The sequence below is a fragment of the Zasmidium cellare genome (genome assembly GCF_010093935.1).
Source record: "Zasmidium cellare ATCC 36951 unplaced genomic scaffold M409scaffold_8, whole genome shotgun sequence".
NCBI classification, from domain to species: domain Eukaryota; kingdom Fungi; phylum Ascomycota; class Dothideomycetes; order Mycosphaerellales; family Mycosphaerellaceae; genus Zasmidium; species Zasmidium cellare.
The window spans coordinates 1-22,679 of NW_022986952.1; the positions used below are offsets into that span (position 1 = coordinate 1).

A 22,679-nucleotide genomic window follows, 5' to 3' on the forward strand; every position below is an offset into this window, starting at 1 on the left:
AACGATATTATAGTTTATATAATAGCGTTTAACTTACTATTTAATCTTACTATTTAGTTTATAATTATACCTAAACCTCTACTTTAAGATTATTTTAGTAGTCTACCGACTCTCTCCTTTTAACGAGCTCTAACTAAGGACTTAAGCTTAGTATCCGTACTAAGTAAAATTCTAGGATTAATATACTAATCCTAATACTCGAGAGGTTTAACTTACGCTAATAGTAAAACCCGACTCGTCGACGTTATAAATGTCCTCGGGAGCGTAGCGATTTAAGACGAAAAGCTCGGTAAGACTCGAGAAGTAGGACTCGACTATCGAATAGCGAGTACTATTATACTAGCTTATTTCTAGCTATCGACTCTAAGCTCCTTTTATTTCCGGATAGCGAGTATATAGTCTATCGATCTACCTTTTACTAGGTTAGAAAATCGAGGTTATAGAGAAAGGGTTCGGCGTCGAAAGTAGGACTCGAGAATAGCGTATCTCGAAAGCGAGTTCTTACGCGAATTTAGGTAAAACCGGGTAGCCGTACTTCGATAACTTCGAGATCTACTTAATAAGAGTCTACTCTTCGGTTATAAATAGGTATTACTCGTGTTCGTACGCGATAGATCGAGAAACGCCGCCGGCGAGCCGTAGTTAAAGCGTAGATTTACTAATAGAAAACGCGGTAGTACACTTGCGTTTCGAGGTATATAGATTATTCTTATAAGCAGATATTGCGTCTAGTATACGCTGCTCGAGATCTATAAAGTAGAAGAGTTAAAAGTTAAGCGTGTCGCGAGAAATTAAAAGAAAACGCGAAAGTGTCGCGGATCCGTGCGCAGCTTCACCGTCTGCGCAGCTTCCCTATCAAGTACGTTACCGTTAGCAGGGCTCTCCTCTGGCGTATTCGCGATGTATCCCCGAGATCAATGCGTGCCGCAACATGCCATTGATGCTTCTAATAGCTCGATCGATGGGGATAGGGAGGAGATTCTCTGGTAGAACTTACGACGGCGTGTGATGTGAGATTTTGTGCTGTAGGCCAAGTCAGCGCGATGTCCCATGAGGTGCTAGCGGCCCAGGGTGAAGGAGAGGTACGTACAGAGCGTGTTGGTGAGTGCTGCTGCTTATAGACTATGTTAGCAATATGCTCACGGCTACCGCAGTGCGTGAAGGGCCTTATTTTGCTGTGTGATGTGACTATACAGCGGTCAGCAATGAGATCTCATCCCCAGGGAACACCCATCGATCGGGCCATGGAGTATACGTACAAGCAGTTTCTAATGGATCGAGTGTCTGGAGAAGAATGATGTTAGTATACCTCAACAGCGGATACAGGCTCAGGGATAGGGGGCCTCACGGTCACCACGTTTCGCGTGAGGAAGGGAAGCAGTTGAAGCGGCAGCGGAGCGAAATACAGCAAGCCCACGCGCCAAGCCCTCATTACCTCACCGGGGCAACGAACGCGTCAAAAGGCCGCACGTCAACTACCTCGAATACACCTCACCTGGCAAGAACTCGCATGTATCCCCGTTCTCCAGCCATTGAGAAACCTAACGTTTATCTGTTCGATGCCTTAGACATATCGCGATATTCAGAGAGAAAGGGGCAACTTTACAGCCAGGAGGAAACATTCTTCCCGCGCAACCCAGGGCTCCCGCGCAGCTCGACCCTCCCACCAGCGCAACAAGCAGAGAAGTAGATACTCTTACTCAAGCAATACATCAAGATATCCCCGATACATAACGTTGGAGAACACGTCTGATCATATCATCGATAGCCTGGAAGCACCACAACGGGGAGAGAAGAACATCTAATCGACCAGCTACCTCCGCTTGATCGTTACATATCACCTACGCCCATCAGAACCACGACAGACAACCAACAAGCGCATAGGCTACTCGTCGATGTCCACACAGCCTATTCAGGGGCGAGCAAGCCAAGATATCACACAACCGTTTTGAAAACAGCAGCAGGAGGAGCAGGATCTACGGTACTGGAAGGATGTCGAACAGGTATATATATGTATTAGAGAGAATACATAGCTGTGAAAGCATCAGTCGTTGGAATTGAGTTATGGGGCCAAGCTTCCAGCTCGCGCGATACCCATGCTGCAGGACCCACTTGCCGTGTGGATCAGCTCATGCTCCTCCTCTTCCTTCCACACCTCAGATCCATATGCTCCATCTACAACACTCAGCTGATTCCTAAGGATCGCAGTGAGACCGTGACTGAGTTGACACGTACCCTTACTGTCGTCTCGGCTGATCAACAAAGCTTCATGTGCCACTCCTGCAGCTCAAGCAAACCACCAACAATCAACGACATCACCTGAAAACTAATCCATCTCGAAAAGCAATCAATCCGCCATCATGGCCGCACCCAAGAAATCCGCCCTCATCGTCGTTGACATGCAAGAAGACTTCTGCGAACCCAACGGCGCCCTCGCAGTCAAAGACGGCCGCGGCGTCGTCAACTACATCAACGAGCTACTCTCCTACACTGGCTTCTCCCTCAAGATCGCCACTCAAGACTTCCATCCTCACGATCATATCTCTTTTGCGTCGCAGCATCCCGGGACGAAGGCCTTTACGTCGGAGCATACGATAAAGAATCCAGAGAATGGGGAGGAGACGCAGACGACGTGAGTTTTCGATTGCTGGTGTAATGATCAGGCTTGATGATGTGGTGCTAATGATCTTTGTCGATAGTCTGTTATGGCCAGATCATTGCGTGCGAGGAACGAAGGGAGTCGAGCTCATTCCCGAGTTGCACCAAGACAAGCTCTCACACACCGTCCACAAGGGTCTCGACACTCGAGTCGAAGCATACTCGGCCTTTGGACCTCCCTTCCGCAACCCGAAGATCTCGATGAGCGAGCTGGATGGAATCTTGAAGGGTGCTGGCATCACGGACGTTTTTGTCGTTGGTCTGGCTTACGATTTCTGCGTCAAGTGCACGGCGGTCGATGCGATGGAGCATGGGTATCGAACGTTTCTGATTGAGGATGGGACGAAGGGGGTGTTTCAGTCGAAGGATGCTGTTGAGGGTCTGGGGAAGGAGTTGAAGGAGAAAGGTGTGGAACTTGTCGGTGCAGATTCGACGGTGGTGCAGGCTTTGAAGGGGTAGATCATGAATCATAAATGAAATAATCTCGAGGACAGATGCTTCTGTCCCTGCCCAGATTAGTGGTGAGCTATCGTCACAATGTGATGAGTGGAGTGCCAGTCAAGCCAGGCCATCGATGCTCTGGCAAGGTAGTCGATAAGAAAGGAGTCGTGGTGTTCGCAGCAAACTATATCCACTACAATGACTATATCCATGCTATCGATATACGTATTGGAGCGTTTTATCTTGATAGATATGAGGAGGACCTCTTGACAGACTGCGCTTCATATCTCTCCAACATCCCCGTTGCAACGTCCCTGTCCACGCTATCGATATATGTATCGATACAGTTGTACAGCTATTGGTATGAGGGGATTCATCTCGTAATATAGACATCAATTAGTATGTGAAAGCCCTCCTCAAGGCACGAAGAACGGCAATACTCACTTCACTCACTTCCTTCACCTTTCCACATCATCACCTCGATCCCCACAATAGCGCTAGAAGACCACGATAATAGATCTATTGTTCTGACCCCTTTCACTCACCAATACAATGGGGATGTGAGCTTGATATGCAGTGAATGAAGCCTCACCTATGCCCTTGTCGCCGCATATAACAGGCGCTCCGAACGCACACTCTGTGACGTCCTTCTTGTTAACATCCCCAGCTATCCCGAAGAACTCTCTGCCATCAAACTCCCCAATCAATCAATCGACAGCACGGAAGCACGATGAGCTGCTGGGATACCACCAAGGACCGGGTGAAGAAGGCCTACTACCGGGCCTGCGAGCACCGGTGGGCCAGCCTGGTGGCCATTCTCATCCTGCTGGTTTTCATCTCACTTCCTGGTATGTGGCATTCATCCCCAGAGATCGATTGATGGCCATGCTGACCAGCACTTATAGCATGGCTTGGTTACGTGACAGGATAGGGGGAGACGCAGGGGAAAGATGCGTAGAAGATCTCACCCAAAGCAAGATCGACACCGGCAACGGCGTCGATTGAGAATCAACTACACATCATGAGCCCTTGAGCGCCATGCTACCAAGCAACAGCGCCTCAGACTCCCTGCTCAACACGTTCACCTCGCCTTTCTTTGGGGCCTCTAGCCGGTAAATCTTCCTGATCCTCGCTGCATCGTGCATCCCAGCTAACGCTTCATCAGTCAGTTCCACCGCCTTTCCTTCGACATTCCCCAGAAGATGCTCCTCGACCTTGGCTCGATCTCCTCCGACTTTGATCGCAACGATGTTCTTGCTGTCGTCTGAGAGACCGAATCGTCGGAACGATTCAGCAATCTGGGAGAGAGTGTGAGCAAGACGAAAACGTATATTTTGGAACAGACTTGCAGAAAAGCAAGAAACTTGACATAAAGTCCAAGCAGAGACTCGACGAAGAGAGAATCGCGAGTACGAACTTACATTGCTATTGGGCGACAATGCGAATACGATTTCAGAGTGCACATTGCGAGTCTTTAGGCGTTGGTTCAGCAGATCGTTGATCGATCGGAAGCAGCTCGCCAAGACATGGTTCTTCGATAGCAAGACGGAGGCGTCTATAAGTGCGTATTCAAAGTCTGTGTTGCCCTCCAATAGCTGCCGGCGTAGGAAAGCCGCATTCTGGACCTGCTCGAACAGGCAGATGTGGAGAGGGTGGGAGGGCAAATGCGGCAGATAGACGGTCTCCATGTCAGCGTGTCGAGTAGTCGAGATCGCTCCTGCGCATGCCACGAGCTGCTTGAAGTGACGGTTCGAGGGCAGTGTGCAGGTGATTGTAGGGCGTTAGGTGGTTTTGGGAGAGGGTTTACGTCGTCGCCGGCGCAGAAAGGAGCACAGCGAATCACTGTCCAGCCACGCCGCACAGCAGAAGTCAGGGCGCACGGGCCGCGACCGGTTCGTCTGGCCAGAACTCTTGCGCAGCAGCGTGCAGTGGGCAAGACACGAGTCCAGCTCTTCTGATCCGCTGACGGCCGCGACGACTTCGAGCAAGGCGGAGGGGAGTGAATGACCAGACGACGCCCTCGACAATGTGATCCACGTCCGCCAGCTTGCCGCGGGAAAGTCACAACAAACAACAACAACAGTCCCAAGCACTGGCGAGGAGCGAACACAGCACGCACGCACGGCTAGACGCGACTGGGCGGTAACTTCCACCTTCACCCAAGCACACGGAAAATGCCAGCGAACAAGCGGCCCGGCGACGACGCCGCAGACGACGACCGCGACTCGCCGCAAGCGAAGCATCCGAGGACGGACGCCCATCTTCACCAGCACAACCATGGCGACTTCCTCGGTGGCTTGCCGCCGACCAGCAACGGCATCGGCGGTGGCAGCAAGAAGAAGTCGGCGGGTTCGTCGCGGACGGGGCAGGCCTGCGATCGTTGCAAGGTGACAAAATACAAGCATCGATGTCAAGGCATGTGAATACTAACCAATGTGACAGATTCGAAAGATTAGATGCGATGCGCGACCGGGAGGCTGCTCGCCATGTCTGCAGAACAACACCGAATGCAAGACGACCGATCGAATCACCGGCCGGGCGACGACTCGAGGTCACACCGAGCACATCGAGAACGAGAATACGGCATTGAGGCTGTACATGATCGAGCTGCAGCAGCAGTTGAAAGAGAATGGACTCGAGCCCAAGCCGCCGCCGGGCAACGCGCATGGCTACCTTTCCAACAACCTTCAGACCGGATACCACGATGGCTGGGATGTGCAAAGCAGCGCATATGCCGCCCAAGCGTACCCTCTCCCGGCGCATGAGTCTCCGGAACGTCAGACCACGGGCTCACTGCTGCCTGACTTCCGGGCTGGCTGCATTGGAGACAACTATCTGGGTGTCTCGTCCGAGAACAACTGGCTCAGTCCTATTGAAGGCACTTCGCTCGCCCTGTTCGGCACCAAGATCGATCTGGCCGAGTTCATGCCCTCTGAGGCGGATCCAGCAACGTCTGCGATGTCCTACAGAACTTTCTTGAGCCATGCTTTTGGACGCACCCAACCGTTTCAACCTCCGCTGCCTCCATACACACAGTGCAAAGTCTACGCCGACTGGTACTTTCGATCGATCCAGCAGTTCATCCCCATCCTCCACAAGCCGGACTTCATGAACCTGCTTGATCGCGTCTGTCACCAAGAAGGCCACCAACCGACTGCTGCGGAGACCGTTATGGTGCACATGGTATTGGCAGTTATCAACTTCCAGTACTCTCGGCGCAACGGCAACGATCAGGCCCGTCACGATTCCATGAGCCACTACCACTACGCACTCAGCTTCATTCCAGAGCTCGTTACTGGCCACAAGCTGGAAGACATTCAAGCTCTCACCTTGATCTGCTCCCAGCTACGCAACCAACCTCGCCCTGGTGCAGCTTGGATGTTCACCAACATGGTCATGGGATTGGCTATCGAATCGGGTCTGCACCGATCCGCAAAAGCATGGCAAGGCTCAGGCATGAATCAGGATCCTCAACATCTGGAGATGCGGAAACGTATTTTCTGGAGTCTGCTGGTGTTCCATGTCCACGTTTCTGGGAAGCTTGGCCGACCAATGCCTCTGCGTATGGAAGACTTCGACATTGAGATACCGGAGCCTATGCACGATTTTCTGCCAGAGGAAGCAAACTTGCCCGAGTGGAAGAAGTGCTCATGGCGAGCAGGTGGTGAGGGATTCAAGCTGCTGAAGATCATGATGCGTGTCTACGCCACCATCTACTCGATAAAGTCGACTGGACAGTACGAGACAAACATCAAAGTGCTTGAGAATGACCTCGACACTTTCCAAGCCCAAGTACCCGTGGAGCTTCGAGGCGGTGCTGAGACGAAAGAGGAGGATCGAGTTTCAGCACTATATCTGGACATGTCGGTTGCGGAGTGCCAGCTACTGCTTCACCACCCATCTCTCTGCAGATCAGCGACGCCTCAGACCATGAGCAGCAACCTTGACGTATGCCTTCATTGGAGCGGCAGACTGCTGGCTTGTGCGATTCAGCTCAAGACACTGAAGTCTCTCGACACGACCTGGTATTACTCCACGGACTTCCTCGCAGCAATTTTTACCACCCTTTTCGCCTGGACCGAGCGGCGAGACCAGATGACGTCCACCGACTTGCAGAGTGTGCGACATGATATGGATCAGTGGTTGGACGTGATGGGCGAAGTGGGAAACCTACTCGGTCAGAGTCTTGTGCCGGAAACGAGAGAGCAGGTTACCGACATATCAGCAGGAACTGGACCGCAGCTTCAGCAAGCCATCAGCGGGATCATTGACTTCTCATTGAGTAACCTGAACCGGCACATCGCTGCCAAGACAGCTTCGGCAGCCGTCGCATCTACGGTCTCACCAAACACCCAGGAACAGGACGCGGCCCAGTCACTGTACAACAGCACCAACGAGAGCGATACTTACTACACCAACGGCACAGGCAGCCATGATATCGCCCAACCACAAACCCAGGGACAAGCATACATGAATGGTCAGGCAGGGCACCAAGATCAAGCCCAGAGCTATCCAGTCTCCACTCCTTATACTTACCCTGGCGTCCAAAACGGGACGTTGGCATACAATCAGAACAACTTGGCAGCCTACGACACTTCGGCATACTCCAACGAGGAGGCAAAGCCCAACATCGAGGCACAACTCCATGCAGCCGCCCAGGAAGCTGCCATGTCTTCGCAGCCTCAGACCTCCAACTTTCTTGCAGCTTTCCAATCACCCACGGGTCAAGTCAGCAACGGTTTCCAGCAATCACCACAGCAGGCAGAATACCCACAGGCAGGGCCCGCGGCCTGGAGGCATTTCGCTAACTCCATGATGACCAACGTGAGTGGCCAGGAGTACATTCAGACTCCAGCCGGGGCACTAATGGCTCTTAGCGGTGGTAAAGCCGGTGACGGCTCCATCGACCTCGCTACTGCCACGATGGGTAACATACCGATGCCCAACGATGGCACCACGCAACCCTGGCCTTTACTGCAATACACTGGCGGCAACGGCGATGGCCATCAATGATGAGACAATGTTTTTGAATGAGCGATACGAGCGACGGCGTCCGGGCGAATGGGTTGGTTTCAGCGACGTCGCCATGGTTGGGTTGTCCTTATGGAAAATCATGTGGATTCCTTGCTTCAGGTCTACTGTACGGGATACTTGGCTGATCGGCCTGTAAGATACCAATTTGCTTTCTTGCCTGCGCTGCAGATGCTTTGCGGCATACAGACAGCATTACAGCACTATGTTCATAGCTCGCGGAGAAATGTACGTTTTGTACTATGCTTGCCACTTCTGCCGTTCATCATCTATCCTGGCAACGCCAAGCTCAATTGCTTGGAGTCATCAGTCATATCTTAGACATCAGGTTCTGTGTAGCACAAGGGCACTTCGGCAGAATGAGGCTGATGTTTCGTGTACCTGACTAGTTACCTCAGCTTCAGGTAATCAGAGAAGTCAGTGCGATAAAACGGTTGCGTATCCCATTTGTGGGATGTATCATCGCCGACTAAGCAAAGCACTGAGCATCGTACGGAAATCCGTTACGCATTCCGTCCTCTAGATGCCCGTACCGGTCGAAAGGTCGAGATGCCGGCTAAACTCGGAAGAATCACCAGGGTGAGGTTGACGAGGAGATAAGCTCCTGGGCAGAAAAGAGGGATGCAGAACGGGCTGCAAGTTCATCACCGAGGTCTCTGAAACAGAGCAATCGATGAGAAGTTCTCGAATTGCATGTATAGGTACTTGTTTTTGCCGTGCATGCACGAAATCGATTCGGGAGTGGTGAACGAGCTCCGAGGCGCACGAGACCAGGCCAATGCCGCCGATGGAGATGTGTGACGTTTCCGGCGTGGACGCAGTGCCCGGTCATCGCGATGCAGTGGGCGCAGAGCTCCAGAGCGAGCTACCGCAGCAGACCATCATTTGGTCGTCTTTTGGGCTGGGATGCGAACGAAAAGGCCGAAGGTGAACCGGCGGGCGGCGGGATGAGGTCAGTGCTCCACCGGGGCAAAACATTGACGATGCTCTCCTAGCAACGCCTTTGATGAGTGAATGAATTGATCAGTATACCAGCAATCAAGAGCCTCTCACCCAGAGCAATGGATTCAGACCCAATGCATTAGGATGCATGCACGGCATGACGAAGATTGCTGCAGTCGAAGGCTGATACTGCCTTCCTAGCGCTCATCGCATAAGCATATCGTCAACCATGAGCTCTCCTCTTGCCCCACCACTGATGAAGGAGGGGCACCCTAGCCGTTGGACACGCCAATAGAGCAGCCCACGCAGATACGTATACCTCTCGTCTTCCGGACTACAAAAACTTCCCTTCCTGCCATTGTCCCAGTTCTTCTTCCTCTCCATCTCCTCCAACAAGCAATAACCCCACCAATACCAAACCTCATCCCACCACACGACCACACGACCACCTCCAACAACAACACCACCACCATGCCTCAGAGAATCCCAGAAGGCGAGCATCTCCTGGACCTCCTCTCCCTCAAGGGACGGGTCGTTGTCGTCACCGGTGCCTCCGGCCCCAAGGGCATGGGTATCGAGGCTGCCCGCGGCTGCGCTGAGCTGGGCGCCGACATTGCCATCACCTACGCCTCGCGTGCCGAGGGCGGCATCAAGAACGCAGAGCAGCTCTCGAAAGACTACGGCGTCAAGGCCAAGGCATACAAGTGTCAGGTCGACAAGTACGAGAGCGTCGAGCAGCTCGTCAAGGACGTCGTCAACGACTTTGGCAAGATCGACGCTTTCATCGCCAACGCCGGTGCCACCGCTGACAGCGGCATCCTCGATGGCTCCGTCGAGGCCTGGAACCACGTCATCCAGGTCGACTTGAACGGTACCTTCCACTGCGCAAAGGCCGTCGGCCACCACTTCAAGGAGCGCGGCACTGGCTCGCTCGTCATCACTGCCTCCATGTCCGGCCACATCGCCAACTACCCTCAGGAGCAGACTTCTTACAACGTCGCCAAAGCCGGCTGCATCCACATGACCCGCTCCCTCGCCAACGAATGGCGCGACTTCGCCCGTGTCAACTGCATCTCGCCTGGGTACATCGACACCGGCCTCTCCGACTTCGTGCCCAAGGAGACCCAGAAGCTCTGGCACAGCATGATCCCGCTCGGCCGTGACGGTCTCGCCAAGGAACTCAAGGGTGCCTATGTCTACCTCGTCTCCGACGCTTCGACCTACACCACCGGTGCTGATATTGTCATTGACGGTGGCTACCCCTGCCGATAAACAGCTCACGACTTTGATATTACGATTTAATGGGAACTACTTTGTTGCCTTCTCAGAGCTGGGCTCTAGGGCTGGCTGCTGTGTATGAGCAAGGAAAACTTCAACGAGATACTCTTCAAGAAATACCAAAGATGAGAGATGAGACGTAGCCATTTTTGCAATCGAAATTCACAAGTGCTACGACGAACACACAACCACAACGATTTCCTCACACTTTCGTCAGTCCTCGCCTCCGAGCAAAACATTTCACCTCAAATGACATGCGACATCGTAAGTTCACTTCAGTTGCTCTCCCCACCGTTCCACTGTTCCTGCACTAGTCTCCCCAGCATCGACTCCACGTCCGCCCGATCTATCGTGAAGTTCGAGATCTTCGAGCAGAGGCCGAAGTTGAGGCCGAAGTTTTGGCCGAAGTTTTGGACGAAGTTTTGGAGCTTCGAAGGTGATGTCACACATCATCAACCGTTTAGACAGCTTCGAACTCACGACGAGAGCAGGATTTGGAAGGGCACCGCTATTCATGAAACATGGCCCTATCGAGGCACTCCTATCGAGGTGCACCACTGGAAGCGTTACTGGGAAAGGACTATAGTTACCAGCAACGAGAACACTCCCGCCGGTACTTGGAGCAAACGCTGACGTTCGCTCTTCATTCACCTTGGAATTCGGACCGAGACTGTCGATCTTCATCAGAAGCCGGTTCGCCGTCTCGATTTGGGGGCGAAGAAGCCAAACAGACAGCCTCGAATATTCTTGCCTCTTCGGCTACACATCCATCCCCTCCAACATGATAGTCAACAACCTCGACTCCCGAATCTCCTCCGCCCGCTCCTTCAACTCCTCGACGTCCCAGTTCGCCCAGACGAACTTGCCCTTGAGGAAGCTGGCTTCCTGCGATACGAGCCAGACGCAGAAGTGGCCCGGGAGGTCAGCTAATTCCATAATTTAGCAAGGCCGTGTCTGGTGTCATGAGTTCAAAGAAAGATCACTCACGACTGTCCTTGCCCTGAACCTTCATATTCGCTGTCGCCTCAGTGGCGACACTGCCCGGCTGCAGACTCACGACATGCAGCTCTGGGTTTTCGGCTTGGACGTACTCGACGAGTTTCGCGCTCGCGGCTTTGCTCGCTGCGTGGGCGCTGATGCCTGGTCGGGGGAGCATGTGCACGAGACCCGTTGAAGTGTTCAAGAAGAATGCGTCTTTCTTGGAGGCGCGGGGAAGGAAAGCATGCGCTGTATTGAGAGTTGAGAGGACATTGCCATTGACCAGACTCATGAAGTCGTCCGGTGCGACGTCTGCAACGAGGCCGGGCTTTGGCGTCGTACCGGCATTGGAGACGCAGATATCGATGGGAGCAGCCTGAGTCTGAACGATGGATTCGAAGGCTTCGATGGTGGCGTCTCGATCGGTCAAGTCCGCCACCTGGTAGAAGATCTTTTGGGTCTCGTCGCCAACCGCAGAAGATATCTCCTTGACGGCTTCTTTCAACCTCTCTTCACGCCGACCGACGATGGCGATCGAGGAGGCTCCGGCCTGTGCGAAGGCTTTGGCGATGGCTTTACCTATGCCTGTTCCGCCGCCGGTGACGACGACGGTTTTGCCTTTGACTGAGAGGTCTGGACGAAGAGGTGAGATTGCATCGTAGGGCTCGTGGTGCAAGATTCTAGTGAATGAGGGGAATTGGAAGGCCATGTTGCTTGGCTTGACAATGGATGGGATTCTGACTGACGGCAGGAATCGGTCGGAGTCTGAGGTTATATATCTGGACGCTGGCTTCTTCCACAGCATTCTGGTTTTGATGTCGGGGGCACCGCTTTCAGAGATAGAAATGCTGAGGAGCCGATGCTTAGCAAGCCAGTCATTCAATGTGCCTCAGGCAGGTTTGCCCCCTTGGGTTGGATTTCGCAGCGTTTGGAATCAGGACCACAGCCTTGCCGAGAGAAAGAACCCGTTCAGACAAGCGAAGATTACTACAAACAGCGACCGCAACTAATAGCAAACTTGCAGCAGAAGCGTTGGTGCCCTGACGAGGCTAGCAAAAGCTTCCGCCTACCCTATTTTCTTATCGAGAGCCTTGCGTGATGGCACCAGCATGAGCGAAAGTAAGCACGACGATACTGACGGACGCAGCCCTAGAAACGTTCGAAAAATGTTTACTGCGGAGACCAATCGAGATGACCAACCCTTGAGACGGCTTCAAGCTTGAAACTCCGAGAGGTGACTTATGTCCGGAGTAACCTCTTGTCCATGACATACATCAAGAGAAGTCGACACCATCAACGGAAGGACAAGTTACGTCTTCCGCATTCCATCCCCATCGTATCGCTATCGAAAAATGGCGACCCGAACAATCGTCTTCGGTCCAACAGGTAACGTCGGCTCAATTGTAGCCTGCACAGCCCAGAGACATGGAGCAAAAGTCTTCCTCGCCATGCGAGACACAAGCAAATCCATCCCCGGACTCAGCGCTATCGAAGAAACATCTGGTGGATTCGAAAGAGTCACCGCCGACTTAACGAACCCAGAGAGCGTATCCGCCGCCGTGAAACGGACAAGAGCTACATCGGCCTTTATGTACCTCGCTCATCAATCTCGCGATCATATGCGAGCCACCTTGCACGCGTCCAAGGATTCTGGTATTAGGTTTATAGTATTCCTGAGCAGTTTTACGATCAATCGGCCATTGGAAGATATACCCTCAAATGAAAGGATCCCCTGGATCCACGCCCAAGTCGAGAAGAATCTCGAGGAGATCTACGGACCGAAGAACTACGTTGCTCTCAGAGCGGGTGCTTTCGCGACGAATACACTTCGTTGGAGAGATGGACTGCAAGCCGGCGAGGTGTTCCTCACGAGTCCGGATACGAAGTTCGACTTCATCACTGATGTCGATATGGGCAGGGTTGGAGGGACGATTCTAGCACAGGGACAACGTGATACGCAGAACATCGTGTATTTGTATGGCCCGAAGTTGGTCACTCAGAGGTATGCGATTGTTACGGTGGCGAAGGCGTTGGGGAGGGAGGTGGTTTGGGGTGATGAGGAGGATGGGAGTGGGAAGGCTGTGAGGGTTCGGCTTGGGGGGGAGGAGACGAGGGGGAGTTGGTGGGGGAAGGCTTATGATAATCATGATGAGGGGGCGAGTAATGTTGTCAAGTATACGGGGGAGGCAGGAACTGGATTTGGGGAGTGGGTGGAGGAGAATGTTGAGAGGTATAAGGCTTGAACACTGGGGGGCCAACATATACCATGGCAAATGTTCTTGACCTGCGGATGCAGATGAGCACAGAGTGAGCATTTACAGATACAGGGTCGCCTCACAACCTCCGGCATACCGGTCAAAGCCTCTCGGACCTCACCTCAGCTCCCTTGCCAATGCTTACATACGCAGCTGAGTGAATCCAACGACATGCCTGACCCTGCATTGGAGCCTCGCACTACTACCGCAGCACGGCTTCGTCGATCCCGCAGGCACGGCGATCCGCCATTGACGCTTGCAAAAAAAAGTCCACATAGCGCGAGAAGGTTTCGGCGGTGTCGAAGCTCTAGCTTCAGCTGTCCTTGGACGTCGACTACTGCGAGGCCTGGACGTAGGTTGGGTATGGTGCGTTCGAGGTGCTGACTGAGATGATGTATCAGTAGAAGAATAAAGACCTCTTCTTCAGATTCACGTTCCTCTCTCCAAATAATACCCTTCTCACCCCTGGGCATCACAACAGTCCATCCCTCCACCACCTCACAAACAACCAGCTCCAACAATGACCAACCCCACCCCCAACTCCAAACACCTCCCAGACCTCGTCCCCTCCCTCGAAGACTGCATCCGCCACCGCCACTCCATCCGCTTCTACAAACCGGACCCCGTCCCCCAAGACCTCCTATACGAATGCCTCTCCCTCGCCCAGCTCGCCCCCTCCAACTCCAACATCCAAAACTGGCGCCTCACCCTCGCCTCAGGCCCCGCCCGCGACCGCATCGTCTCCGCCCTGCAACAAGCCTCCCAGGCTCATGGACCCAACGTCCCGCCGCTGCCGGAGCAGTTCAAACACTTTCGCTCGGAGTTTGGACATCTCTTGTATGGCGAGCAGGGGTATAATATCCCGCGCTCCGCGAAGGAGGAACATAAAGCTGCCACGTTGCGGAATTATGAGTTTTTCGGGGCGCCTGTCGCTGGGGTTATTGCTATGGATTCGTCTTTAACGGTTGTTGATGCTATGAGCGTGGGGATGTTCGTGCAGACGTTCATGCTCGCGCTGACGGAGAGGGGGTTGGGAAGCTGTTTGCAGGTCAGCGTGACGGGATATCCGGAGGTGTTGAGGGAGGGGTTTGGATTACCTGAGGATCAAGCGATTTTGTGTGGGATTGCGGTGGGTTGGCCGGCGGAGCATAATCGGGTTAATGAGATAGTTGTGCCGCGGGAGGAGGTGGGAAGGGTGGTGACGATGTTGAATGATTGAACGTGAGGTTCTGTGATGGGTGGAGGATGTGACATAGATGTTTTTGCATTACGAACGGATAGATGCCGTATCACAACTGCTCCTTGCTCGTCTTAGCGGCGAAGGAACTCTGACAGCTCCGCTCCAGAATGAATCGATTCCACCTCTCTGGGTACAGCTCGATCATCCTCTTCTCCAGCTCTTCCGCACTACTCGCCTTCTCCAGCTCCCTCTCAAACACCCAGATGTACTCTTTCGTTGTTTCTGTCAGATACGCTCCATCGATCTGACTCCGTCGCTTATGACCTGGCACCACAATCTTGGGCTGCAAGCTCTCGATCTGTTCGACAGCTTTGATCCAGTTCGCTCGCTTCTCTTTGGTGTTGGCTTCGGCGAGATATTGGTAGCAGTCTCCGTAGACAAGATCACCGGCTACGACCAGATCCAGAGAAGGGACATGGAGGAAGCTGTTGGCTGAAGAATCTCCTTGAATCACATCATACGCTTTCAAGATGTGGCCGTCTAGCTCCAGCTCGTTTGAAGCTGGCAAGGCCTCCCAGTCATGCTGCGTAGCATCGACCTGATTGGGGAAGAAGCCTTGCCACAACTTCACCCAATTCGGTGTGTACATGGGCCATATGCCTTCGAGAACCTTACTTGTAGCCATAGCCTTGATACCCGGGAAGCGCTTTTGCAGCACGGGAAATCCCATGAAGTGATCTGGGTGGGCATGTGTAGTGAAGAAGTACTTGATCTGCTTCCCTGGCGCTGTCTGCTCGATCCAGTCGGCGAGCTCTTCGGTTTGGGGAACGGTGGCGTAGGTGTCAACGATGATGGCGGATTTGGTGGTGTGGATTAGTGTCAGTGATGTGGGTGACCACTATTGTTTGAGGGGGTCGTCTGAGCCGGTCGTTGTGGGGAGGAGAGGTGTGATATAGACGTCGACGAAAATGGGAGATTTCTGAGACATCGTGAGTGTTTGGTGTTCGACTAGGCAACTGCTATATCGGCAGACACCTTGATGGATATGAGTTCGAAGGTGTTCTTCGGTCGCTTTACAGCTTTATATCAACTCCTCACTCGACCGGGCAGTTCGCTTGCTTGATAATCTGGACGCATGGCATGGCGCTCGCTGCATCATATTGAGCCTATTCGGGCAAATGGGCCGTGTTTACCAGGGTGAAATATAATCCAGGTGCGTGCGAAGTCTAAGGTGTTGTGTCATCACCTAGGCTAGAAGTATTTGTTTGATGAGTGATCAGGAAGTGACGCAAGAAGCCAGCATACCAATGCTTTAACACCAATTCGGCGTTGACTTCAATGATCTGGTTGGGCAGTCACTTGAGTACACCCAAGTGCCATGATGCTGTAACAATTGTTTCTTAAAAGATCAGTATCTCCTCGTACGATGCTGGTATGGAAGTAGTCGCCCGTGAGCAGCAGGAGGTAAGGTGGTCGTCTTTGCAAGGCGACATGAAGGACCACACCCCGCCATTTGTAGTTGACTTGTTCTGCTCAAGAGCCAGAGCCAGTGGTTGAGTTAGATATTGTTGTTTGGGAGCACGAATGTCGTGCAGTTTGCTCCTTTCTGCGGACCGGGATGTCGCTCGCAGATCATTGCTCCATTGGGCGACAGCGGGTTCTTGTCTGGCCCGACTTCACCTCCATCTCTCCATCTTCTTCTTGTTCGTCCACGGCACTTGGACACCTCGACACTGCATCTCGAATCCGCATCCATCGCAGAGCCAATTCAGAGTGCAGGGACCAAGAAGCGCAATGGTTAAACTCTCGTACAGTGAGACGCGCTGATGGCTCAGGCCTCGTACAGTTACTACACTCTGTACGACGTGGAGTGCTTAAAAGAGATCCGCACAGTCGCTGCCGTTGACTTGGAGACAATTGCAGGGGTCTCTGTACCACCACAAACTTGCCATGATCAACAACAAGATGGCAGCAGCCATTACCCTGCTGCTCAAGGTGCTTGTCACATCTGTTGGTGCTGAAGATATGAAGCAGATCCCACTCCAATCCGCTGTCGCTCTTTCTACCATTGGAGTTGTTAACAGTACATTACTGGAGAGGTGCCATGGCGACTCATTCATCGATCTCGATGTCTTTGGGGCGAAGGTCCTGAACGTGATTGCGACACCGGTTGAGAATTACTCGACTACCCTGATGGGCGTGCAACATGCCAACCTCAACTTCTGCAACGTCACGGTCACGTACACTCATCCTGGCACAGCCGACAGGGTCAACGTCTTCGCATGCTTTCCTTTGACGGGATGGAATGGCCGCTTTCTGGGACGAGGCGGTCGCGGATTCATCACCGGAGTCGACGCTGGAGTTCTTGCTCCAGTCACCGCACAAGGCTTTGCGGCTGCTTCGACGGATGGAGGCCATACCCTGCACAAGCAGTCAGCGGAAACATGGGCTCTCAATAGCCCAGGAAATATCAACTGGAACTTGCTGGAGGACTACGCATACAAGGCTCTTGGTGACATGACCCTCATCGGCAAGCAACTTACTTCTCAGTTCTATTCCTCGCCACCGAAATACTCCTACTGGGCCGGCTGCTCCACTGGTGGACGACAAGGCCTTATGTTCGCACAAAAGTATCCCGAGCTGTACGACGGCATCCTAGCACTTGCACCGGCAATCAATCTCGACAAGTTTGTGGTTGCAGAGTACTTTGTACAACATGTGATGAACAGGGTAGGGCACTATCCTTTGCCGTGCGAGCTGGACGCTATCAACAAAGCTGCGGTCGAAGCTTGCGATGATATGGATGGTGTGGAAGATGGCGTTATATCTCTGCCCTCGCTTTGCAGGTTTGATCCGAATACGCTCGTCGGAAACGATTTTGAGTGCGATGGGAGGACACAGAAATTTACAAAAGCGGGTACTGTGGCTGCGAATGCATTTTGGGCAAGTCTTCATCATCCAGAGACTGAAGAGAAACCTTCCTGACGTACCTGCAGCTAGGCCCGATTAACCCCGTCGAACGTGAGAAGTGGTACTGGTACGGCGTCAATCACGGCACTCCGTTCAACGGTATGGCGGGTACAAAATGTGCCAACTCGAGTGGTACCTCTTGCCTCGGTGCCCCATTTGTCGTTGCAGAGGAATTTATCCGACTTTTCCTGGCAAAGGACCCCGATTACGCCACGACAAAGATGACCGACGACGAGTACTTCAGCATGTTCCACAGGGCCACACAAGAATATAGCAGCATGCTCGGCACTTCTGATCCAGATCTTTCAGGTTTCAAATCCCGCGGAGGAAAGATGATCACCTGGCATGGCCTAGCTGATGAGCTTATTCATGTCAATGGATCCTCGAACTACTACAAGCAGGTGATGGACCTTGACAAGAACGTAGCGGACTACTATCGATACTTCGAAGCTCCTGGAGTGAATCATTGCTTCGGTGGTATAGGACCAAGACCTGAGGAGGACGAGACATTGGCTGCGTTGATGGCGTGGGTTGAGAATGGGACTGCTCCGGAGACGTTGACGGCGAGGAGTCAAGCGGGAGATGGGACAGTCAGAGAGTTATGTCTGTACCCGAAGACATTGGTGTATACTGGTGGAGCACCAAAGAAGCCGGCGAGCTGGCAATGTCAGTAGCAATAGTCTGGCAGCAATCATAGTCTTTTACAAACTTGCTGAGCTTTACGGCGACCGAATGTCAATGCCTTCTTGCTGAGCTCACGCGGATGCAACTCACGTGACTCGTTCCTAAAGTGGAATTTAAAGCGGGGCGAATCTTGAAGGAAACAACCACTCGCCGGCACTCGACATTGCGTGGACATCGGGGCACAGCACAAGTACGTCAACCCCGACGACATCGCTCTCTTTTCGCTCTGCCTGCACCAAAGTCGCCGTTTGATGTCGACGCTGGACTTGGACATCATCGAGGCTGTTGGTTCCAAAAAACCTCGGGCGTGACGCGGAAGCTCGGCCAACACCACCGACCATCATCGCTCCCGGAAAGACCGACGCCGACGTCAAACCACCCAGGAATCCACGCCAAAGCGACGATGAGCTCCAATCTCGACCCTCGTCTGGGCGGCAGCGTCGACAATAAACCGCAAGTAGCACCTCAACGCCAGTATGAGCGTCCACCGCCATCCCAGCTGATGCCTGGTGGAACTTCACTGAACCCTCCGCCGTACCCAACGACCGCATCGCCATCGCAGCAACAGCCTTACTACCAGTATCCGACCCCACATACACATACCCCACAGCAGCCTAGTACAGGCGCAGCGAGCGTGGGAAGCCAGAGCAACCAGGCCAGCCCGGCGGGAGCGAATACTGGCTATGGGCAGGGAGATGGCGGAGAGCACAGCGCGAACGAAGACGAGGGCGGCGCTGCAGAGGACCCTAAGCGGCCTCGAGCATGTGAGGCCTGCCGTGGGTTAAAGGTCCGTTGCGACCAAGATCCTGCACATCCGGAGCTGCCATGTAGACGATGCCAGAAGGCGGGCAGGCAGTGCATCATTACCGCGCCGAGCCGAAAGAGACAGAAGAAGGCAGACAACAGGGTCGCTGAGCTGGAGAAGAAGCTGGATGCTTTGACAGCGGTGCTGCAGCAGCAACAAGCTGTACATTCGCAGTATGGCTCGCCGCACAATCCAGGAGCACCTCCGCCGACGGCAGACATGATGCAAGGCAGACAAAGCGCAGCATCGCTACAGCACTCTTTGGCTCAGTACTCCTCGCAGCTCGGCTCTGCTGGCGCAAGCCCTCTTCCCGGTTCTGCTGGTATGCAGCCACCTCAGAAGCGGCGACGAACTGAAGATGGCCCACGAGAGACTGAATCTCTGGATGCTGCAGACGTTTCAAACCCCGGACCAATCTCTCGTTACGGATCTTCCACAGGCGTTTACGGCCACGAGACATACCGCCAAATGAACGATGCCTGGGGTCCCAGCGCAGACTCGCTCCGCCATCTCATCCACCGCTCGCCGGAAGAATTCATGAATCGTATCAACTCTCTCGTCAGTCTAGAGATGGGGGTCAGCATATTCAATCGCTACATTCTCAAGCTTGCGCCCCACATGCCTGCCGTTGTCTTCCCACCAGACACTACCGCCGAGCAGATCCGCAAGGAGAAGCCAATTCTGTATGCATGCATCCTCTCGGCCACGTCAGCGGGAATGCTTCCGCAGGACATATCGCAGCAGCTTTCTCGCGAAGCCATTCGTGCAATTGCCGATTGTGTCGTGTGCAACGGAGCCAAGTCGCTTGAGCTCATCCAGGCTATGCAGGTCATGGCATTGTGGTACAAGCCGCCGGAGAGGGCTGAGCAGACCAACTTCTATCAGATCATTCACATGGCTGCGGTCATGGCTATAGACATCGGCCTGGGCAAGCGCTTCAACGCTACGAAGGCTAGAAGAGGCTTCGGTGGTCCAAACGCCGACATGGCCCCTGGACCGCACATGATGTTGCCGCAAAACTCAGACACCGTTGAAGCCAGGAGGGCATGGCTTGGATGCTACTACCTCTGTGCTAGGTGAGTCTTAGTCACAACCATTGAGCAAACTATTTTCTAACGTCCTTCTCAGCGCTTCGATGGTCCTTCGTCGCCCTAACCTCATCAGATGGAGCAATTACATGAGAGAGTGCGTTGAGATTCTTGAGACCAGTCCCGAGGCATACGAGTCCGACAAGCTCTTCTGCCAGCACATCAAAATCCAACACATCTGTGAAGACATTGGTCTCCAGTTCCTGATGGATGATAATACCGCGAACATCAGCATCACCGATCCGAAGGTGACGTATCAGCTCAACGTGCTGGAGAACGAGCTCAAGGCATGGGCCGACGACATACCACCGCAACTCAAAGACCACCCTGGACTCAAGTTTTTCGAGAATGTTGCAAGTCTGTACCTGCACGAGATTGCGCTGCATTTCAACCACAACATCGAGGACTTCAAGCTGCCCTTCACAGAAGAGTCGCTCAAGGCCGTCAACAACACCTCCGAGACTCTCACACAACATCAGATGGCAGCTCTTGAAGCCTGCCGTCGATCTGCACACGGCATACTCGACATGATGCTGACATTCGACATTGCCACTGTCAAGACGCTACCCATGTTGATCTTCTTCGTGCGCTGCACTTACGCATTGGTCATTCTGATCAAGATGCATGTGGCCATAACTACTCCGGGGAGCGAGATCTCCAAGATCATGACGCCGGACGATGTGCGAGTTGATCATTACATTGACAGCTTGATCAATCTGTTTGGCAGCGTGGCCAACGAGCAAGAGTTCCGGCCGCATCCAAAGATCTTGCGGATCCTGTCCGTGCTTAAAGACTGGTTCAGGAAGCACAAGGACAACGTCGCAGCACAATCACGCGGCGAGCAACTCCCGCATCCTCCGACCACAAGCCTGCAGGAGAGGCAGAAGAGTGACAGCGCACCGTCTGGCCAGTCTGGTTTGCAGCTTCTGTCGCAAGTAGCCACTGGCAATCAGACGTCCCAATCACAAGGCTCAGGCCAGCAAAGCAATGCTTGGACGTATGACAGCCCGCATCCAGTCCGTTTCGGCCAGACTCAATGGAAGAACCCAAGCACAGGATACCCCTTCGATCCAACGCAGGAGCAGCAGTCCAACGCAACATACCCGGTGGTTGCGGACAATGGAGCTGCTGCCAACTACGGCGGAGGCATGGTGGATCAATATGGTCTCGACGGCTCGCTTCCAGACTATCTGTGGGGCTCAGGCTTCGAGCAAGCGATGGAGATGAACTTGGGTAGTATGGATGGTTTGATGGGTGCTGGTATGGATGGTTTGTTTCTAGGTGGCGGAATGGCGCCTTTCAGCTTCAACGGGGACGTGGCGACTACTGGACAGCAGTGGTAAGAGATGGACAGGTTTCTGCTGCAGAAAACAATGACCTCTTGGAAGAATCTTGTGACCCTTTTTGGCACCGCACGAGGAACACGTTGTAGTGAATAGGAGGATAATGCGTTACGAACTTGGCTCAGCGACCCCGTTTCATACATGTCAGGTTCGATGTGTTCTGCATCACATTAGTAAGTGCTGACAAGAAAGAAGCTAAAATACCTCGAAATGGAGTACGGCAGGTCACAAGTGCCATGTGGCTGGCCGCGATGACATAGCTCAGGAAGTGACTGCACGGAGGCTATTTGCCTCTGGATCGATGACTGAGAGAGCTCAGTATAAACATGTAAATAAAGATATCAACCCCTGTCCATTCTCGCGAGCACTCATAAGCTTCTCCCATAACAGGAATCCACCCGAACAAAAAAAATGTCCCCCTCACCCAACAAAGCCGCCATCCTCCGCCTCCTCTCCAACACCACCGACCTCTCCACCGTCCGCGAAATCGTCGCCCCCGGCGCAACCTACGTCTCCCTCGCGTTCGAAAACCCCGACCTCAAAGCCATCGAGCCCTGGTGCGGCATACATAAAAACGTAGGCCCGGAAGGGGTCCACGAAGTTTTCGTGCAGGTGAACCGGGCGTGGGAGGTGGAGGTGTTTGATGTATGCCTTATTCTTACCCTACCTCCGCTGATGTGATAGTGTGATAGTGTGTGGTGTATGGTGTACGCTGATGATTTAGATAGATCCACACGGCGCTTGCGGACGGGGAGACGAAAGAGGTTGCTGTGTTTGGGAGGTTTCGGTTTGTGTCGAGGGGGTTGGGCAAGGTTACGGATTCGCCTTTTGCGGTTTTGGCGAGGTTTGGGAGGGACGGGGAGGAGGAGGGGAAGGTGGTTTATATGCAGTTTTTGGAGGATACGTTGAGCACGGCGGGGAGTTTGAGATAGATGGGGTGGTGGGGTTGGAGTTTGTGAGCTGGGTGGAGTGGGGAGAGGGGGTTTGTTGATTGAGGATGGAGGTGTGTTTGCATATGTGCTGGCT

The 22,679-nt window shown here is 53.3% G+C and overlaps 12 protein-coding genes across 12 annotated transcripts; 9 read left to right on the forward strand and 3 right to left on the reverse strand.

Moving 5' to 3' along the window:
- Positions 1-1,043: 1,043 nt before the first annotated feature.
- M409DRAFT_51709 (uncharacterized protein) lies at positions 1,044-1,690 on the forward strand (the record flags this gene model as incomplete). The annotated part of the gene is made up of 3 exons (XM_033811880.1): positions 1,044-1,082; positions 1,132-1,153; positions 1,197-1,690. The coding sequence occupies 3 exons, from the start codon at positions 1,044-1,046 to the stop codon at positions 1,688-1,690; spliced, it is 555 nt and encodes a 184-aa protein (XP_033670802.1).
- Positions 1,691-2,360: 670 nt separating this feature from the next.
- M409DRAFT_64342 (uncharacterized protein) lies at positions 2,361-3,117 on the forward strand (the record flags this gene model as incomplete). The annotated part of the gene is made up of 2 exons (XM_033816030.1): positions 2,361-2,632; positions 2,700-3,117. The coding sequence occupies 2 exons, from the start codon at positions 2,361-2,363 to the stop codon at positions 3,115-3,117; spliced, it is 690 nt and encodes a 229-aa protein (XP_033670803.1).
- Positions 3,118-4,118: 1,001 nt separating this feature from the next.
- M409DRAFT_19533 (uncharacterized protein) lies at positions 4,119-4,787 on the reverse strand (the record flags this gene model as incomplete). Its single annotated transcript, XM_033804984.1, has 2 exons — positions 4,119-4,397; positions 4,521-4,787. 2 exons carry the CDS (start codon positions 4,785-4,787, stop codon positions 4,119-4,121), a joined length of 546 nt encoding a protein of 181 aa, XP_033670804.1.
- Positions 4,788-5,273: 486 nt separating this feature from the next.
- Positions 5,274-8,112, forward strand: M409DRAFT_51711 (uncharacterized protein; the record flags this gene model as incomplete). The annotated part of the gene is made up of 2 exons (XM_033811881.1): positions 5,274-5,486; positions 5,542-8,112. The coding sequence occupies 2 exons, from the start codon at positions 5,274-5,276 to the stop codon at positions 8,110-8,112; spliced, it is 2,784 nt and encodes a 927-aa protein (XP_033670805.1).
- A 1,431-nt stretch (positions 8,113-9,543) lies between these two features.
- M409DRAFT_64345 (uncharacterized protein) lies at positions 9,544-10,344 on the forward strand (the record flags this gene model as incomplete). Its single annotated transcript, XM_033816031.1, has 1 exon — positions 9,544-10,344. The coding sequence occupies one exon, from the start codon at positions 9,544-9,546 to the stop codon at positions 10,342-10,344; it is 801 nt and encodes a 266-aa protein (XP_033670806.1).
- A 765-nt stretch (positions 10,345-11,109) lies between these two features.
- On the reverse strand, positions 11,110-12,037 carry M409DRAFT_64346 (uncharacterized protein; the record flags this gene model as incomplete). The annotated part of the gene is made up of 2 exons (XM_033816032.1): positions 11,110-11,276; positions 11,338-12,037. 2 exons carry the CDS (start codon positions 12,035-12,037, stop codon positions 11,110-11,112), a joined length of 867 nt encoding a protein of 288 aa, XP_033670807.1.
- Positions 12,038-12,680: 643 nt separating this feature from the next.
- M409DRAFT_64347 (uncharacterized protein) lies at positions 12,681-13,571 on the forward strand (the record flags this gene model as incomplete). The annotated part of the gene is made up of 1 exon (XM_033816033.1): positions 12,681-13,571. The coding sequence occupies one exon, from the start codon at positions 12,681-12,683 to the stop codon at positions 13,569-13,571; it is 891 nt and encodes a 296-aa protein (XP_033670808.1).
- Positions 13,572-14,103: 532 nt separating this feature from the next.
- M409DRAFT_51715 (uncharacterized protein) lies at positions 14,104-14,802 on the forward strand (the record flags this gene model as incomplete). The annotated part of the gene is made up of 1 exon (XM_033811882.1): positions 14,104-14,802. One exon carries the CDS (start codon positions 14,104-14,106, stop codon positions 14,800-14,802), a length of 699 nt encoding a protein of 232 aa, XP_033670809.1.
- A 70-nt stretch (positions 14,803-14,872) lies between these two features.
- On the reverse strand, positions 14,873-15,751 carry M409DRAFT_19539 (uncharacterized protein; the record flags this gene model as incomplete). Its single annotated transcript, XM_033804985.1, has 2 exons — positions 14,873-15,661; positions 15,722-15,751. 2 exons carry the CDS (start codon positions 15,749-15,751, stop codon positions 14,873-14,875), a joined length of 819 nt encoding a protein of 272 aa, XP_033670810.1.
- A 977-nt stretch (positions 15,752-16,728) lies between these two features.
- On the forward strand, positions 16,729-18,407 carry M409DRAFT_64349 (uncharacterized protein; the record flags this gene model as incomplete). The annotated part of the gene is made up of 3 exons (XM_033816034.1): positions 16,729-16,777; positions 16,838-17,710; positions 17,764-18,407. The coding sequence occupies 3 exons, from the start codon at positions 16,729-16,731 to the stop codon at positions 18,405-18,407; spliced, it is 1,566 nt and encodes a 521-aa protein (XP_033670811.1).
- A 512-nt stretch (positions 18,408-18,919) lies between these two features.
- M409DRAFT_64350 (uncharacterized protein) lies at positions 18,920-21,653 on the forward strand (the record flags this gene model as incomplete). Its single annotated transcript, XM_033816035.1, has 2 exons — positions 18,920-20,298; positions 20,351-21,653. The coding sequence occupies 2 exons, from the start codon at positions 18,920-18,922 to the stop codon at positions 21,651-21,653; spliced, it is 2,682 nt and encodes an 893-aa protein (XP_033670812.1).
- A 411-nt stretch (positions 21,654-22,064) lies between these two features.
- On the forward strand, positions 22,065-22,585 carry M409DRAFT_19542 (uncharacterized protein; the record flags this gene model as incomplete). The annotated part of the gene is made up of 2 exons (XM_033804986.1): positions 22,065-22,298; positions 22,382-22,585. 2 exons carry the CDS (start codon positions 22,065-22,067, stop codon positions 22,583-22,585), a joined length of 438 nt encoding a protein of 145 aa, XP_033670813.1.
- Positions 22,586-22,679: the final 94 nt, after the last annotated feature.